The 19,015-nt window shown below is 52.3% G+C and overlaps 1 protein-coding gene across 1 annotated transcript; it reads right to left on the bottom strand.

Moving 5' to 3' along the window:
• Positions 1-477: 477 nt before the first annotated feature.
• On the bottom strand, positions 478-18,121 carry ERBB3 (erb-b2 receptor tyrosine kinase 3; the record flags this gene model as incomplete). Its single annotated transcript, XM_079714181.1, has 28 exons — positions 478-2,141; positions 2,329-2,623; positions 2,833-2,904; positions 3,065-3,253; positions 3,350-3,447; positions 3,762-3,908; positions 4,091-4,166; positions 4,651-4,806; positions 4,969-5,154; positions 5,345-5,443; positions 5,569-5,688; positions 6,290-6,431; positions 6,774-6,827; positions 7,232-7,386; positions 7,611-7,701; positions 7,909-8,041; positions 8,246-8,451; positions 8,698-8,788; positions 8,928-9,001; positions 10,615-10,735; positions 10,844-10,957; positions 11,327-11,468; positions 11,577-11,695; positions 11,868-11,933; positions 12,562-12,687; positions 13,410-13,596; positions 14,116-14,267; positions 18,040-18,121. The coding sequence occupies 28 exons, from the start codon at positions 18,119-18,121 to the stop codon at positions 1,618-1,620; spliced, it is 4,017 nt and encodes a 1,338-aa protein (XP_079570307.1). The 3' UTR covers positions 478-1,617.
• Between the last annotated feature and the right edge of the window lie 894 nt (positions 18,122-19,015).

The raw sequence follows: 19,015 nt of genomic DNA, 5'->3' as shown, positions 1-19,015 counted from the left end.
GCAGAGCGGTTGTGGGAGATCAGGAGTCTGTGGAGCAGGGGCGCACTGAGCAGCCAGACTTCTGAAGGATTATCCGTTTACAGCCTCCCAATCTAGAGACCGGACTCCCACTGAAGATGGCACTATTGTTTAACAACAGGCTTTGATGGCACCTAGGGGGAGTGTTCACAGAGATTTAAGAGAAAGAGAGTTCTAAAACATTTGCGTTTTCAGTATTCCACCTCTTAGGGCTTTTTCTAACTTCCCTAAACGTGTTGTTTTTGCTTGTTTTGTTATTCCCAGTTGGTTGCCCTGTAGAGATTCCTAGTAAAACCCTTAAATGAAAAGGACTGTGCCCTATGCTGGTCTTAAGGGAATAAGGAAAAGTAGGGCTGGAGAAAGCTACATGGGGCCGAGTAGGCCTATCAGGAGACAGAGAAAGATAGCTACAGTGGTAGCTATCCACTGCTGAGGGACAGAGAGAAGGGGCGGTCTACCTCACACACTAAAGGTTTTTATTTGACATACAGGAAGCTGCAAAACGTTGGCATTTTTATTCAGACGTATAAAAACAAAACAAAAAAACTTCAGGGCTAACAACAGATACCCCCAGTTTCCCATCCATGGGGACGGAAGTCTGAAGCTGGGTCCTCTTTCTATGCCAACTGGAAGCTTCCCACTACTGGATGAGAATAGCTCCTAAGAGTGGCTCTTGGGACCACTGTGAATCCGTCCCTTGGGTGGAGATCATATACAGCACATGTAGGTTATGGTTTATATTTTTCCTTCTGACCACCCCCTACTCCCACCTCCTGAGATAAGAAGTCTGGGTGTAGGAGAAGGCTGGAGTTGCTGGAGTTAGACTTGATTCAGTGCAAAAACAAGACAATGCCCCTTCAAGGGCTCTGACTTATATCAGTTTTCCTTGATACTTTCCAGTAAGAGCACATGCATTGGAAGATCTTGAATCCGGACCTGCTACTTGATTTACTTAATCTCTTTAAGGCTCAGTTTCCTTATTTGTAAAATGGGATAATACCTAGCATACAGAATTGGTGTCAACGATTAAGTTAGAGAATGTTGGTAAAGTCTAGCATGATGCTCGGCACATGGTAAATGCTCAGTTAATAGTAATCATTAATATCTACTCCCAACCTCTTCACAAGATTTTAAGCTTCTCATTTTTCCTAGGGGGTTAAGGGTCACAAGCCAAAATTTTGCTTTCCCCTGCCAGGTTCCCCACTTTCCTCTTCCTTCAAAGTCTGATGGGAAACAAAGGCACACTTTAAAGCCTAGTCTCAACAAGTCAGAGTCTAAGAGAAAGGGACATGGGGAGTAATCCTTCATATCGCCAGGGAGTTCCCCCAAGGAAGTTGAGGAATGGATTTGGGAAAGCACATAAAATAGGGAAAACCATCTCCTTTCCTGGGTTTGGGAAAGAGAAAAAGTGCAAAGCTGGCTAATACCACAAGAATTTTGTGTCCAAGTGTTTAAGGCCTCCAAAGGTTGATTGGAATTGTCTTGGACTAGGGAAACGGGGCTGAGATCTGTGAAGGAGAGGGACTAAGGAGAAGAGGGGTACCCTCCAGAGGCACTAGCTGCCATCAAATGCTCCCTGAATACCTCAGTGAGCAGAGGTTATGTTCTCTGGGCATTAGCCTTGGGGAAAAGCCGGCTATGCCAGTAATCGGGGTTATCAAAGGCAGAGTCAGTGGCTTCTAAACTACGTAGAGTTTTGAGGCGGGCATAATGGACCTGGGGGCCATGGTGTACAGGCCCCTGGAAAGCTCTCATTTCTTCATACCCTTGCTCAGCTGCTGGGCAGGCCTCCATGGCTGCATAATCCCCCCCAGGACCTCCTCCACCACGTCGCCGATTCATATATTCATAATCTTCATCCGGAGTTGTGCTGGCGTTGGGCATGGTGGGCACGGGGTTGAGCGGGCAACTCTGTGTGCTGCCCAGGGAAGCACTGAGGTCTGATCCCACATCCATGTACTCATAACCCAGCTCCTCAAGGGAACTTGACCTAGGGGGACGAGATGGACTGCACTTTCTCCTCCGGTTCATGTATTCATACTCCTCGTCGTCATCTTCTTCTTCAGTACCCAGGACAGAACTGAGACCCACTGAAGAAAGGGTGCCTTCCCGGGACGAGGTACCTGAGGGTTGAGAAGAGAGGCTAGGTATGTGGTATTACTTCACTGTAATAGGCAGTGAGGAGTGGGGGAGTCTTAGGAAAAAATGAATAGGGAGGGATATGATCAGAGAAGACAGAAGGATTAAGAGGAGCCTGTGGAAGGAGGATTAGAGAAAGATTTGAGGAAAGCGCTACAGAAAGTCAGGCACCTTTGAGGTGTGCATCTGGCATGACATAACCATTGACATCCTCTTCCTCTAACCCTGGTGGGGACTGTGGGGTGACAGGAGTAAGCAGGCTATGGCGCTGGGAATGGTAGGCACTGTCTCCTCGTGGCCGTGGGCTCCGGCTCCGGCTTCTACACATGGATACCTTCTCCTGGAGCTCAGCCTCAGAGCCTGTCACATGGCCCTCCGATGACTCTGATGCCAGGCGTCCCCGTGGCACTGGGTGCAGAGAGGCTGGACGGTGGCACCGTTCACTACACCCACGAACTGCAGACTTCTGAGGAGGAAAATAATAGTGGAGATTTACACAGAAATGAGGGAAGAAGAGAAATTTGTTTTAGAAGGAGCTTGGGTCGTTCAGTGCCTTCTGTTTTGTAGGATACTGATTAAACCTCAGAGGTTTTTAAAGTCTCCCACACTACCCCTATCAATCCTAAGACTCTGCCACCCAGCCTCTTGGCATCCTCTTAAAGAGACAGACCTTACCTGGGCAGCCTCCCCAAGATTCCCCTGGTTCATAGGCATATATCCCGATGATGGACTTACAAGGCTCTGGCTCTAGGATAAAAAAAGTGAGGAAGAAGTTTAGATTAAGAGAGAAATCTACTCACCACAGCGGCCTTTGAATAGTTAATATGGACATCTGTGGGATTCGTGAGGGCACAGGTGTACAGAGGGCTTAGGGTGCAGAAAGTCTTGGGAAACTGGAAAATCTTACCCCACGTGGCCGAGTAAGTGTTCCAAGTGGCAGGCTAAGGGCAGAGCCTAGTGTGGTTGCCAAGTTCTCCTCCTCTGCCTCCAACTCCAGGTCTAGGTCTAGTTCTGGCTCCAGCTCTACTTCCTCCAGTTCCTTGTTTGTTAGAGCAGGGGGCTCTGCCCCAGGCGGAATTCCAGGCCCACTCTCTCTCTGTGAGGGCAGGTGGTTGATTGTTAAGGTATATCCTGGTTCCAGCCAAGTTCCCTTTTCTCTAGATCTCCTTGGCACCTCCCAATCTCCACTCACCTTTATGACCAGGTACCGTGGTGGGTCTCGGGCCATCCTGGTGAACTCATTGGCTAGTTCTTTAAAGGTTGGGCGAATGTTCTCATCAATCATCCAACCTGGGGGTAAGATGTAGGAAGGAGTGCGATAAGAGGGGAGTGGAGTAGGGAGGGAAGCTACTTAGAAAATGGCTGACACTTTGTTCCCTCATCTTTGTGTGGGGAGCCTGGCATCCACGTAGATGCCATCGGCATCAATAATGTGGAGAGTGCTTAGTGTTTATTGGGTGGAGACCATTTGGGGCATGCACTGCTCTTCTGGGTATTCACTTTTCATCACTGAGCATTGTTTATCTATGCCTTTTAGGTTTTCAGTCCAATGAAGCAATAATGGAGTAAAAAAAAAAAAAGGCTGAGATCAGCAGGTAACTTACACTTGACCATGACCATGTAGACATCAATGGTACAGATCTGGGGCTGTGCCAACCGCTCCCCCTTCTCCAGCAGATCTGGTACTTCAGCCAGTCGCAGCCCTGCATAGGGCTCTGCCCCAAAGGTCATCAGCTCCCAAACTGTCACTCCTGGTATAGGAAGACATGACTAATTGATGGCAAAATAGTAGACATGGGCATGCAGATGAAGGGAAGGCAGAACTTGATCTGACCCAGGATGTGAAGGGCTTAGAGATTCTAAGAAAGGGTCTCAAAAGGCATCTTTGGAATTTGGGCCAGTGATGGTATGGTGGGCATCCAGATGGACTGACCATAGCTCCAGACGTCACTCTGGTGTGTGTATTTCCCAAAGTGGATACTCTCGAGGGCCATCCACTTAATTGGAGTCTGGGGGATTAAAGACAAAGGTGTCACCAGCTGATTTCCACACATTTTCTTAGCATTTCTTTTTTTTTTTTTTTTTTTTTTTTTTTTTTTTTTGCGGTACGCGGGCCTCTCACCGCTGTGGTCTCTCCCGTTGCGGAGCACAGGCTCCGGACGCGCAGGCCCAGCGGCCACGGCTCACGGGCCCAGCCGCTCCGTGGCACATGGGATCCTCCCAGACCGGGGCACGAACCCGTATCCCCTGCATCGGCAGGCGGACTCTCAACCACTGCGCCACCAGGGAGGCCCTCTTAGCATTTCTAAACCCATGTTCTCCATCGTTCTTTTCTTTGTTGCTCTCTAAACTTTTATTTCTGGCATCTCCAGGTTCTTCTCCTTGGACTAACCCTGCAGCATCTGCTGGCCTCTCAAAGAGACCACAGAGTGCTTCCCGTCCCCATGTTTCACTCCACCCCTGCCTCCTTACCCAGCCTTTGTGTCACTTTACCTTGGCCTCACTGTGCAGTAGCTGCTTATCATCAGGGGGCAGCAAGTCAGCAACCCCAAAATCTGCCACCTGAACTTGACTGGGTGACTTCAGTAGCACATTTCGGGCAGCCAGGTTCCTGTGCACCATACCATGTTCCTCAAGGTAGTACATTCCCTACAGGGAAGGAAGTATTCTCAAGGTTGGGGAAATTGGTCCTTGAGCTTCAGAATCACCTCAAACCCTAAGGCACCTCTCAACACTTGAACCTCCTGGTCCCCTCCCTGTGGGCCCGCAGGCAGTTTCATCTTAGAACTCCTCCAGTCTCCTCTCACTCACCTTGGCAATTTGTACTCCCCAGTTGAGCAGCAGCTGTGGCCCCAGTGCCCCACGGTGTTGTCTCACATGATCCAGCAGGGAGCCCAGAGGCAGGTACTGAGTGATGAGCTGCAGAGATGACCCTGGGCACAGTCCCAGCAGCCGTACAATGTGGGCATGGTCGAGGCTGCCAATGGCCAGCATATGCTAAGAGACACAAGAAAGGTCATCCTGGGAACAAACAGGGTCACATAAAACCAGACCAGGGCTCCCCCAACATTCGAAGACATCAACATGGCTAACACAGTATCTGCTAACACAAGACTGTGCTTCTACATAATCGTATTTAATATCAACCCTCTCCTAGTGGCACACAGAACACCTTGCCTTCACTTACGTCCGTCACAGCTTGAAAACTTTGCCGTCCACTCTTGTCCTCAATGACTTTAATGCAGACTGGAATCTTGATCGATTCACCCTCAGGAATCCACACTCCCTGGGAAATTTTGGACAGGAGTCAGCCTAAGGTCATTCTCCCCAGGCTAGTCCTGTCTCTGAATCTTTCCCTCCTTTGCCCTAGATCCTTTTCCCACCTCCCCAGACTTCCTGTGGGCCACTCACTTTGTGCACAGTTCCGAAGACGCCCGAGCCCAGCACTTTAAGCTTCTTCAGCTCTGTTTCTTTGAAGATTCTGGCCGAGACTTTGTTAGCCTTCTCACTGGGATCCAGAGGCTCTACGCTCTGGAACAGATGGAAAGGAGGTACTCAGGAAAGCCCACTCCCATGTCCCTCTCCAACCCCCTCCCCAGAGGTGGATGCCAAGAGCAGCAAAGCCCAAAGGGGTGGGAGCAGGAGGAGGAATGTCTCTAGTCTTGGAAAGCATTGCAGGCATATGGGGGAATAAAAGACCTGAGGATTGAGGAAGTCGTTTGTGTTCATGAGACCAGAAATCAAGACGGTCAGGTTTTCCCTTTGATGGGAGAGAGTTGGTAATACTATCACCTTGAGTACTTTTATACAATTCTCTCTGTTTTTCAAAGCACTTTCACATACATCATCCCCTTTCACCCTTACAGCCATCTTGTAAGGATGAATGTTATTATTTCCTCTGTATACATGCATAAACTGAGGCACAGAGAAGGAAGCTAACTTCTTCAAAGTCATACGGCAAATTAATGGCAAAATCAGGACTAGAATTCATGTCTCCCATTTCTCTGGCCAGAGTCCTTTCTAATGGACCATACTACCTCCTTGAAGAAAGGGATCAAAGCTCTGGGGAAGGAAGAGGATCTTAAAAGGGTGATGGTATAGGGTATGTTTCAAGGGTAAGATAGGCACTCACCTCACCCCGTTCCAAGTAGCGCCTCATAGCCCTCTTATTCTGAATCCGGCGCCCACGCCAATAGAGAAAAGTGCTGCCCAGGATCAGGAAACTCACTGCCAATCCTACCACCACTGTTAAAGCCATTGCCAGATGGGTTTTGCTGTGGGACAGAGAAACCCAGAATTATCCTGTGTCTACACTTCCCTTACAAATGTCATTTACACCTGTACTAAAGGTATAGCGCAGATCTGGGGCAAGAAGTTAACATTCACATCTACATATATCCTTGAGCAATGAAGGGGTTAACCTCAATCTCCAACCCAAGACTACTGCAAGTTAATCTTAGGAAGGGAAGACCAGAAGCCTGGATTCTTATGTCCCCAAGTCCAGTGATAATAGCCTGTATATAGAAGGCCAGAATGAATAGAGACTTAATATTCCCAGGAGGTAACGGCCCTTCCCCAAATATTCCCAGCTCCCTAAATCTCCAAGCCCACCATACCTGATCAGTGCCAGTGTTTGGCCTAAACAGTCTTGTAGCTCTGGTCCCTTACACCTGGAGAAGAAAGTCACCTCCTTAAATGGGAGCTTGGTAGACTTCCACAGGAAGCTCAATTCCAACAGTCTCAACGTACATTGTTTCAGACCCTACCATGGCATCCCATCCTGAAGCCCAAAGCATATCCCAAGACATGGCTCCCATCTCTGGCTCACCAGTCCTCCCTGAGTCCCTCTCTTGAATGAAACTCCCCTGAGCTGAGGTTATTCCAGGTTCCCCAAATTGTAGCATCATTTTGTGCTGTTACTGAGTTTCCCTTTCTCCAATCCTTCACTACACAGCTGGGAGTGGTTCTTAAGTCATAGTTCCTTTTTTCTTTCTGCTCCCCTCACCATCTTCTTTCCCTCTAGCTCTGTACTCTTACCCCTCCGCCAACACCCTTTTATCATCCCATCACTGACCCCTGGGTGCAGTTCTCATGACAGGGCCGACATTCATTCTGAGCATCTGGGTACTTGTAGATGGGGCCCTTGGCACCGAGGACTCCAAAGGGGCAGCTGCTCACACAGTGGGGCCCATCTCGAAAATGGGCACACTGGGCACAAGCATCAGAGCCCTGGGTGGAAGAGAGAAGGTCAGGAAGTATGGTATTCCAAGATCAATTCCATACTTCCCAACAAGATCTAGCCCAGCCATTTAGGACCCTCCATTCACAGACCCTAGCATTATCTGGCCTCCCTGTGCCTCTCTATGGCCTTGAAATGTGGCCATATTATTCCCTAGACCCTCCAGTGTTGCCCCGCCCTCTCTCCCTTAGAGATCCTGGTGCTGCTACTGTACCGAGCCATTGCACGTGGTAGTGCCCTCCATGGGTTGGCATTCCGGGTGGCAGGAAAAGCATTCAGCTTCATGGGCAAACTCACGAGGCTCCCTGCAGTGGGGGGCCGGGGGTAAAGGGAGGTGGGTCACTTCCAAGGCCTGACCTTTATGCTCTGTTCCCCCAACCACAGGGCCTCCTACCTAATTCCCACCAAGGCATATACAGAAAGTTGTCTAAAGCCTTTCAGGTGACACCTGAACAGCCCCATCCCTCGGGTACATCCCCCATCCCCTTCTTGACTCTCCCCCCTCACTGTACCCATTCAGAAAGTTGCAGTGGGTCACACAGACACCTCCTCGGCTGTAGTTTCGACAAGATAGGCACTGACTGGGGCCTGGGCCCCAGCATCCCCCAGAGGAGCACAGTGGGTCACACACTTTGCCTTCTGCCACTGGAAAGGAAGGGGTGGGTTAGGAGGAGTCTGAGGTCTCCTAACAAGGCTTTTCCTGAACTCTTGCTCATTACTGCTTCCAGCCTAATGTCCCCCTCTCTTTGGCTCTGTCCCCCATCCGTACTCCCACTTGCAGGGCAGAGCAGCCCTCATACCCGTCTCCTGCCTGATTCCACCGCCCCGTCCATGGGCCCTTTCCCTCACCGCAGTCTCTGCGGGGCCGATTATGCTTGATGTCCAGTCTCTCTTCCGAAGGCCCCCGAAGCAGCCTGGTCCAGTTCAAAGAATGGTGGTAGCAGAGCTGTCGATTGGCACTTATGTAGATACGCCCAGCACTAATTTCTTTCAAGGATCGGAGGCCCAGAGATGTTACATTCAAGTTCTTCATGATCAACAGTGAGAAGCCCCGGCTGAGAACAAGGAGACTGGATGAGAGGGGAGACTACAGAGGAAAAACTGAGCACGCAGTGGGTTCATTTCCATTCAACAAATTTGCTCTGGGCTAATCAACCCACTGAGAGGGACTACCCCCTCCTTTAGCCTTTGCCCCATCAAACTCCCGCTGTATGAGACCATGCCTTGTATTTCACTCAAGGATGCCTGAGAAACTGGGTTCTTTGCCCGGAGGTGCGACGACCTCCACACCCCTTACTCACTTGTAGAGGCTTCGGCCCCCAATGGTCGTCAGGTTGGAAAAGACACTGAAGTTGTGCATGTGGGGAGGCCAGGACTGGATGTTCAGGTAACCTGAGGGGTTGAAGAGGGGCATATGAGTGGGCAGCCCCTCCCCTTCCTTTCTCAGGTTTGCCTGGTCCCTCCCCTGATGCCTGGCACATGATTTTCTCAAGTGGTATACTCAGTAAGGGCAGGCTCTCCTCCCATTCACCTGTGATCTCCCCCACTGTCCGGAAGACATTGAGCTTCTCAGGGTCCAGAGCAGGAATCTTGTGCCAGGGGTCTCTGAGGAGAACAGTAAAAACCAGTCAACAAGGTAGAGGCATAACCAAGTAGCAGTGAGCATGCATAGCCTCAGGACTTAGTTTCCAAATAGCGTTCTCCACTAAAAGGAAACAGGACTCTTCGGAGAAATGGCTGAGGCAGGAGAAATATAACATGAGCCTACAGCATCCTGTGCAAAAAAGTAAGGAAATGCTCAAAGCATGAGGGGTATAAGCCCAAAGAACACAGGAGCCATCATGAAGGGGCCCCACAATGAGCAGACCAAGGACAACTGGAATAATGATTGTAAGAGACTCTGAAATGTTGACTAAAACAAGTATCCACACAGATTAAACACACAAACAAGTAAATAAACAGGAAGGGAAGGCTCTCCCTAACACGAGAATGCCAACAAATAAATACAGGAGGAATAATGGAGTTAGAAAATCATCATTTGGCAATTCTCATAAAAACTGCTTCAGGCAAATATCTCCCCACAAGATACTTATTAATTGCAAAGGGAAAACAGTAACTTTACAGTAGAAAAGCTGGTAGACGCCACTTTAACCAAGTGACCAGCGGTATCATCACCAATGATGGAACAAATCAACATCATGTGCCTCCTTTATCTATGCACTGAGAATACATATGTAGTATTCCTATCAAAAATGCATAACTTGAATCTAAGTGTGAGGCAACATTAGATAAACCCCAACTGAGGAACATACTACCAATTACCTGACCTGTACTCATCGGCAATGTCAAGGTCATGAACTGTGACAGATTAAAGGAGACTGAAGAGACACCAAATGTAAATGTGTGATCCAGGACTGTGAGCAAGACTATTAGCGAAATCTGATTAAGGTCTGTAGATTAGATAACATTTTGTATCAATGCTAATTTCCCGATTTAAACAATTGTACTATGGTTTTGTAAGAAAATGTTCTTGTTTTCAAGGAATACACACTGAAATGTAATGGGTGAGGGGACACCATGTCTGGAAATTTACCTTCAAGTGGTTCAGAAAAACAAGAGCATGTATATATAGTGTGTGTGGTGTATAGAGACAGAAATGATAAACATGTGGTACATTGGTAACATTTGGGGGATCTGAATAAAGAGTGTATGGGAAATCTTTATACAATTTTTGCAACTTTACATCTAAAATTTTGTCCAAAGTAGACAGGTGGCCCTAACGTTTCACACACTCACACACACACGCACACACACACTCACTCACTCACTCACTCACTCACTCACTGTAAATGCTGTCCTATGGATTAGAATGTCCCTTTGCTCTTTGTGGCTCCAAACCAAGAAGCAGAACTAGGGGAAACAGCTGGAAGTCATGAGACAGATTTTCATCTAATTTAAGTATGAACATTTAGAAACCTTTAAGAAGGAGGACACAGTGTCCCTGTCCCTTGCCACTCAGCTGGCTAGATTGCTTAGGGGTATCTGAGGGGATTCAAGCCCTGCCTGGGGAGTTAAGCACTGTCAGGTCCTTTGTGACCGCTAAGATTTTATGATCTAGATTCCTGATCAGCTCCACATACAAAGGCTTGAACCAATGCAATGAACCGTGAGCGGGTGAATGGGGTGGGGGATCAGGGGATGAAAGCAGAATCTCTAACCCATTGAGGCCGGTGATAAGAAAGTCCAGGTTGCCCAGGATCTTGGTGCAGTTCACAAATCCATCAATGTTGCTCGAGTCCACAGTCTGGAAGCGGCTCCCAGAGCCCGTCCCCTCACAAGCTGTAAACACAGAAGAGCCTCACTGGGGAGGGGGTGTGGGGGGTGGAGTCTGAGTAGTCTCAGGGGAAAGGGTATCTCTTCACCAACTCCTTACCATCTCTTACTCACCTTTGGGGCACAGACCCCCACAAGGTTCACATATCTTGAGTCCATTTTTATCTACTTCCATTTTGTCAGGAGGACAAGCCCTGACACAAGACGTTTGATCCACCACAAAGTTATCTAGGAGGGAGGAGGGCACCATTAGAGGTGAGGGAGGAACACTGCCAACTACCAACAACCTCCTTTCTCCTGCTCTGCACTGCATTTGCTCCAATCGACCACCCGAGGTTCCTTAAGTGCTGTCTCATGGATTAGAAAGGCCCTTTGCTCTTTGGATCCAAAGAGCAGAACTAGAAGCAATTGCTGGAAGTCATGGGGAGATAGATGCGGGAACGGGACATAGGGGTCATTCATTAGGGGTGACTAGATGATCACAACCAATTGCCCTCTATATCCTCTATTAACCACCCAACTTGATCCATTTTGCCTCCTAAAATTTCATCTAAATCCTGGTTGCACTACCATTGTTCCTTCCCTTCAGACACTTACGGGGACAGCTGGCTACACAAACTCCTCCGTACTGATACTTGGTGTGGGGATTGGGTTCCAGCTGGAAAGTTAGCTTGTTGTAGACAAGAGGCTGTGGACACTGGCGTACACAGGCTCCACTGTCATTGAAGAGCCGGCAGGCCTAGGAACACAGAAGGCTCATAAGACTCATATTACATATGGACCCCTACTTCCTCCCCAAAGCCCACATCCCATTTCAGAACAGGCAAGTGGTGGTAACAGTACGTACAAAGCAGTCTGTGTCCTGAGGGCCCGAGCAGCCCCCTGCACACTCGTCGTGGCAGCACTGGTTGGGGTTCGGCCCAAAGCAGTGACCGTTACACTGAGGGGCACAGATGGTCTTGGTCACTACGGACGGAGAGAAAGCACAGCTGTCAGGGCTTACAGGACTGTATTCTGAGGCTATCTCTCACCCTCTTGCCTTATAGGCTCATCGCTACCCCTGGTCGACACAGGCTGGGGTGGGCAAGGATATGAAAGTGTATATGAGTTTGAAGTCTTTAAAATGAAGTAAACCCACGTGTCTGGCAGTCTTCTGGTCCAGGACCCCAGCATCGCCCCTTGCAGACCTCATGACAGGGGGGACCTGGTTGGGAGGGAAAGTAGCACAAGCGGCTGTCAAAAAGGCTTGCTTAAATCAACAGGGTATGATGTCAGCACACAGGCACCCAGTCCCGGGAAGCGGAGAGCCAGGGCAGCATCCCTCCTTGCCCCAGAGGAGCTGGGCTGGGCTCAAGTGAACCTGTCAGCAAGGGGTGGAGCCACGCCTCCACACCACCCACAGGGCAATGAGGGGAGGGCCTGGGGCACATACCTCACTCAGCCCAGTCCCAACCCAGGAATTTGGTTCTTCTTGGCAAACTGAACCCAGTAGGAATATGTGTGCGTGAGTGGACAGGGAGCGGCAGACTGCGGTCAGGGCTAGGTAGGTTCCAAGAAGGAACGATGTTGGAGTGGAAAGAGAAATGGATGTGCAGTCCAGAGACCTGGCTTCCCACTCAGAGCACAGAGCTCTTTAGCCCCTTTCCTTCCCACGCTGCTTCTGCGGTTCGGGTTCTAGGGGACTGACCTGCTCCCTCCTGGCAGGCTCCTTGGGTTAGAGCCTGAGGTTTGTTCAGTGGCAGCTGGGCCCACATTAGGGACATATTGATGAGGGGAAAGGAGTCGCTCTGGTTGGGTGGGGGCAAGGGGCGGTTTTGATCATGGACACTCACAGGTCCTGCCATTGTCCTTCACCACTATCTCGGCGTCTCGGTCCCGCACGATGTCCCTCCAGTCAACTGTGTCCATGTGACAAAGTTTATCATTCTTCTCAATGTAAACGCCCCCTGACAGAATCTCTGAGGTAGGGAAGAGAAGTGCCAGGGTCAAGGGCTAGTCAGGGAAGTCCTCCTTCTCCCTGCCTCCCCACCAGTCTGAAAGGCCACTCGAGTCAGGAGCAGAGGACGTGGGCAGACGGATGTGTCCAATTAAATCCAAACTGCAGAGGAGGCGCGCCTTGTAAGAGGAGGAGCGGGCCAAAAGAAAGCCCTGCCTCCTCAGACACCTGTCCAGATCCGGTTTAGCGAGTGGGGGAGGGGAAGGGAACGAAGGAGAGTAGATCCCTGACTCAAATCCACACCTCCCCACCCCCGCGTGCCCCACCTGTGTGTTTTTCAACTGACTGGGACAGGCAGAATTAGAAGGTGGCCAGGTGGTATTTAACCCCTCTAGTCCTCCAGCTTGGGGCGACTTGTGAGGGCGGGAGGGAGGATTCCCATTCCCAGGGAAGGAGGGACATCAAGGGACACTGTGCTTCGGAAGTTAGAAGAATGTGTAACAGCCTCAGCTCCAACTCCAGCCCCACCAGGACATAAGGACCCTCCTCGGGGACAGATGCCTCAGCTCCCTGTTAGGACCCTCTATCATTTAAGGAGGAGTGGACCTTTAGACCGTGGTGGTCAAGGTGGTGGGCACCTTGAACGGGCATACTCAGAGGGAGTAGTCTTGGGTCATCATCAAAGAGGCACCTGTCAGCAGGTTGGCTGAGGGGCAGGCCTGGAAGGAATCACCAGGAACTGACCAGTGAGCTGAGTAAAGCGGAGCTGGCGCAGAGCATGGCTGGAGTTGGTGTTGTAGTTCAACATGACAAAGATGGCAAACTTCCCATCGTAGACCTGGGTCCCCCGCACCACTCGGAGGTTGGGCAGTGGCAGCGTAGAGAACTCATTCATGGCCACAAGGACGTAGCCGGTCACTTCTCGGATCCACTGTGATGGAGCAGATCGTGTGGGTGAGAGGGAGAGCGGGGCAAGAAGTCTCAATCCGCTTTCCCTCCCTAAGGCACTGAGGAAGCTCTAGCTCCTCTAATTTTTTCCAAGTCCTGTTTTGGAGTAGGGAGTAGCAGGCGCCACACGACTTCTGCAAGTGAAGACAAGCTGCAGAAATGACCAAGGAATTCTAGGCTCCTAGCCTTTCCTTCTCAGGGCTCCTCAGGCCAGGAAGGTCCTTGCTTATCCCTTCCTCACCTCCTCAGGTAACTCTTGGTCCCTGGTGCAGAACCCCATCCTGCCCCTACCCCCTTCTCAGGGCCAGCCCCTCTGCATCCCCGGCTACAGCAACCAGTCCACGGGCCCCAGATTCCAATCACTGCCCCATAAACACACTGGCTTGGATCTTAGGAACCATGGAGTCTTAGGAATGCTCAACTCCAGCCCTGAGGACAGGAAAGAGGCTTCTGTAGGGAGGACAAGGGGGAAGAGGTCGAGGAAGGAGGTCGGCACTCTAACCTGCAGGAAGGAGAGGTCAGCATTGTGTCCTGTGAGCACGATCTCCAGGTTCCCCATCACCACCTCACACCTCTCGTAGAGCTTGTACAGTGTCTGGTACTGGTTCTCGGCATCGCCGGTCACACTCAGCCCATTCAGAGTCCCAGGACACACTGTTCCAAGTGGAGGTAAGAATGGCAGAGGCCTGGACACAAGTTTTCAGCCCCGTCCCCCAAGACCACCCCTTGGTTGCCCTCTTCCAGTAACATTTAGCATGATCAGAGGCAGCTGCCTCCAACCCTCCGCCCTAGAGGCAGATGCCAAGGCCGGACTGAGAGCCTAAACTTCCTCTTTTCCCAGAATCCCTTCACTGGCCCCCTGAACAGGAAGGTGAAAAGATTTCCTTTTCCCACCTGGGCCTCCTCTGTGCCTCTACTGGGTACTACTTTAGGTGCGAACGAGTTAATCAAGGAGGATGTGGGGTTGTTTTCCCCTCCCTAGAAAGAAGTTAGAAAAGGACCGCAGCTTGGTTACCCTCCTCTTCCCTTCCCCCGCTCCAACCAGGGCACTTCTCTACCCCCATCCTGCCTCTCTAGGTCCTGGAATAAATATCTCTTTGGGGCAGCACACAGCCCCTATTGTGTCTACTGAGGGTGGGATGGGGGCAGAGGGCGGGGGCAGTGCCTGGGGCCACGGTACGGCCCACAATGAGGCGATTCTATTTAGGAGGAGGGGGCTGCCCCACCCTGTCCCCAGACACCCTGTCCTCAGCCGCAGCCCCCTCTCTCCCCTCAAGCCTTGGGCTCAGACGAGTGACCTCACTGGCAGGGGGCCTCTGGTGGTGGCGTGGGGGGCTCAGTGTGAGCTCTGTCTATAAAGCTGGAAGATAGGGAGCTGACTGCCCACCTCGCACCCCCTTCATCAACTTTGGCTTTCCTCTCACTCTGTTCCCCATCCCAGCCCACTCCAGCTCCCCCAGCATCACACTTTCCAGCCCTAGAGTATTTTTCAGCAAATACAGAGAAGCCAGATGGAAACAGCAGCCGACTGCCTCCATTCTAAGCCTTCTACCCAATTTCATTGTCAGAGGAGATTCATTAAGAAGCCTTCCAGGGCTTCCCTGGTGGCGCAGTGGTTGAGAATCTGCCTGCCAATGCAGGGGACACGGGTTCGAGCCCCAGTCTGGGAAGATCCCACATGTCGTGGAGCAACTGGGCCCGTGAGCCACAACTACTGAGCCTGCGCGTCTGGAGCTTGTGCTCCGCAACAAGAGAGGCCGCGATAGAGAGGCCCACGCACTGCGATGAAGAGTGGCCCCCACTTGCCACAACTAGAGAAATCCCTTGCCCAGAAAACAAAGACCCAACACAGCCAAAAATAAATAAATTAAAAAAAAAAAAAAAAAAAGAATCCTTCCAACATGGCACTCTCACTCACATTAGGGAGAGCCTAGACTCGAGGTACGTGAGGCATGTCAGTCTTGGGGGTTCACTTTACTTTGTAAGTATGGAGGACATAGGGGCTATGGGAAATGTTGGACCCTGAAGCCCTACCCCTTGTCTCTCCTCTGGCTCAGTGAAAGACTGCAGGGAGTTGGGGTAGACACCACCTATCCCAGCCACCCTTCCCTGAGGCAGTGGCAGCCTAGTGGGAGGCAGGAGTGAATGGAGGGAGATTGGTGAGGCCCCAACCCCTCCTCCTAGATGCACCCCTAGTCTGACCACCTGACCTTTGAAGGGCTCCCATTCCCTATCACACCCCATGAAGGGAAAGGGGTGAGCTAGACCCAGCAGAGGGGTAAACAGGCCGGGAGCTCCCAGAGGAGCCTGGGAACTCTAGGGTCCTTGGGTTGAAAACGAAATGACTAGGAGGTTAGTCGTTGCTGGAACAGCGCCACCCCAATCCCCTTCCTGGCAGGACACCCCCTCTTCCAAGTCAAGGCGCCAACCCTTCTCCCCTGATAAGGGAGGAGCCACGATTTCTGCACAGGGAAGTGGGGTGTGTGCGTGTACACACACACACACACACACACACACGTACTCGTACATGTACACAGCTCTCTTACTGGCCCAGAAATCTACACTGGTTCTGTCCTTGGGTTTCCTTATTTGGAAGTATTTCAGGTGGCCCCATCCATTCCACCTGCGCATATGTGTTTGTGCAAACTTTGTGTCTGTGCTTGGGAGGCTACAGTGTTCGAGATCCCAGTTCCCTGCCACCCTGAGGGTAAAGTCCATATTACACAAATAGGAGCAAAGGGCTGGGTGGGAAGAGAGTATGAACAACACCTCTGAGGAGGAACCAGGCAGCCTGGGGAGGAAAGGAGGGGTAGGGGAGTTAGAAAGTCCCTGCTCTACGCAGGGATTAGGGGCACAGGGAGGGCGAGTGGCACAGACCCCCCCCTTGGTAAAGAGCACTAGGGTGGGTCCCAGCAAGAATCTCCAGCCCCTCCTTAACCAGAGGCCTCCTCTCCGAAGTCCCCCACCCCCCATCACAGCCAGGACAAAGGGGCTATAGAAGGACTGAGACAGGGCCGGATGCCCAGAGGCTGCAGGATCCAGATAAAGGGTAAAGAGACCCAACCATGCCTGCCTCCTGTCTCCCTCAGGGAAGGTGGCCAGGATCTGGGACTCCTGGGTTCCCAGCTGAAGATTCCAGGGGTCTGGATGGGACAGTGATACAGTCACTTTACTCAGTCTCTCCCACTCCAATCCCCAGACCCCCGCCCTCCACCAGCTGGGAGTGTTCACATCTCAAGATCCCAGGGTCTAAATTTAGGCCCAGCAACTGTGAGGGAAGCACAGGTGTTTCTCCCACTCCCACCCTGGGGAAGGGGCCCTGACTGTGCCAAACCCCAAGCTGAGATCTGTGGGGAGGGGAGGAAATCAACAGGGTTCCTCCAATGCCAGCAACCCCAGCACCCCTCAGGTGTCCATGGTCCCAGAGACACCCCAAAGAGGTGGGCTCAGCTGGCATGGGGGTGGGAGGAGGAACAGAGGAGCAATGTGACTCTTGTCTAGACGGCTAGAGACGGCCAGACAATAAACAGAACGGGGGTGGGGGGACTCTGGGCCTAAGAAGGACCCCCCCCCAAGGACAGGGGGCTCAGAAGACAGGACAGGTGCCCTGTTGGCCCTCAGGTTGGGGAGAGAAAAGACAGAGAGAAATAGCATCTGGAAGTCCTTGACCCTATAGCTCTTGGCTCAGTGCTTTGTACATAGTAGATGCTCAATAAGTATTAGTTGAATTGATCTGGGTCTTGACAAGAAAAGTTTGGTCAAGTCGGGGACCAGTTAACTTTATTATTTTGAGAGAAAGAGGCCAGTCAGCCTCTGCGGGGCCTCTCACCCTGCTGTCACCTGGACTTGGCCCTTGGGTTAATCTCAGCTCTCCACAGGGCAGGCCCACTCACGGAAGAGGAGGTGCCTCTCTTGTTTTCCAACAGTAGACAACAACAACCTCCCCCCTTCCACAGCTCCGCCCTGCCGGCAAAACAACAAAACTGGAGGTTTTTGAGCCCCTGGGGGCAGGAGGTTGGGAGCAAACCGAGAACCACCCCCCTTCCCTGCCCCGCTCTTTCCAAGATCTCCACCTCCAATCATCCCCTCACGTTTACAGAATGGAGGTCCCAGCTCCCCTCCCTGCAGGGCCCCTCAGAAGTGTGAACTGTTTCAGCATCAGCCCTATCCGGAGAGACAAATCAGAGGGTCCGCGACACGGCAGGGAGGAGGTGGCCGGGGCAAGGTAGTGGTCCGGGAATCCCGTCCCCGCCCGGACCACGCCGAGAACCTGATCCTGACGGTCTCCGCCCAGGGGGCCCCAGCGCGCGGGGCTCCGCACCCCCAGCCTCGCACAGCCCGAGCTCCTGCCCCTGGCCTCCGGCACCCCGCGAATTTGGCTCGGAATCCCAGGTTCCGAGCCTGCCGGTGCTCCCTCACCGCTTACCTGCCTGCGAGTTGCCCACCTCGGAGCCCCGGGCCAGGCTGAGGAGGAAGCCCAGCACCTGCAGAGCCCCGTTCGCTCTCATGACTCCAGCGGAGAGTGAGGGGAGCCCAGCCCAATCCGGCCGGGGGGCGGCCCTGGACTAGGACATCTAAGCGGAGCCACCTGAGCCGCCGGAGACTTGGTAGCGGCGGCAGAGGAGGTTGCAAACTGCAACCGGAGCCGGAGCCGGAGTTTGGGGCGGGATGGCAGGGGAGGGGTGTAGTCTGCAAGGGAGCGCAGGGGGAGGGGGTGAATCTCGGCCGCGCCCCCTCGGGCGCGAGGCTGGAGTAGCGATTGCTGGAGCCTCGGCGGCCCGCCCCGAGCGCGCCCCACGCCCCAGTGCCCGGCAACTTGGCCGCGCAGATCCAGGACGGGTCTCGCCCTAATTTTTCTCCGGGAGCTGAAGTAAGGGGAGGCCAAGATTCCAAACGCCCCCAAATGCTTCCAAAGGAGAAAGGTAATGGGGGTGGGGAGACCGCTCCAAAGCCCGACCCCCTGCAAGTTGGCCTCGCCTACTAACCAAATCACTCAACTCCCCTAGCCGGTTGGGTCACTTGGGGGATTTTCCGTCTGAATGTGAATGTTTCTCTCCGAGTGTGTTTTTGAGGGGGAGGGTGTTTTTGCCGCCCGCTCAGGCCACCTCAGTTTCCCCGGAACCGCCTCGAAACCCCATAACTCATGCACCCTGCCGAGGAACCCGAGCCCCAGAGGCCGCGTGAAATTGCAGTGTCTCCGGCCGCTTCCTCCTCCAGACCCGGCGCCGGCCCGGCCTCTCCCGGGGATTTGGTTGGGGGGCGGGGGTGGCTTCCAGCCTGGGAACAGACCCCGAAGCCCGCCTTTTCACTTCCACTCCGGGAGGGGCTCCCGCACCTGTCGCCGTCCCCTCTGCTGCCCCCCAAGGCCGCCTGGGAGAACAGCTGCCTCCCCTTGCACACTG

The sequence above is a fragment of the Hyperoodon ampullatus genome (assembly GCF_949752795.1).
Source record: "Hyperoodon ampullatus genome assembly, chromosome: 11".
In the NCBI taxonomy this organism is placed as follows: Eukaryota; Metazoa; Chordata; class Mammalia; order Artiodactyla; family Ziphiidae; genus Hyperoodon; species Hyperoodon ampullatus.
This window is presented reverse-complemented; position numbering and strand designations above follow the sequence as displayed.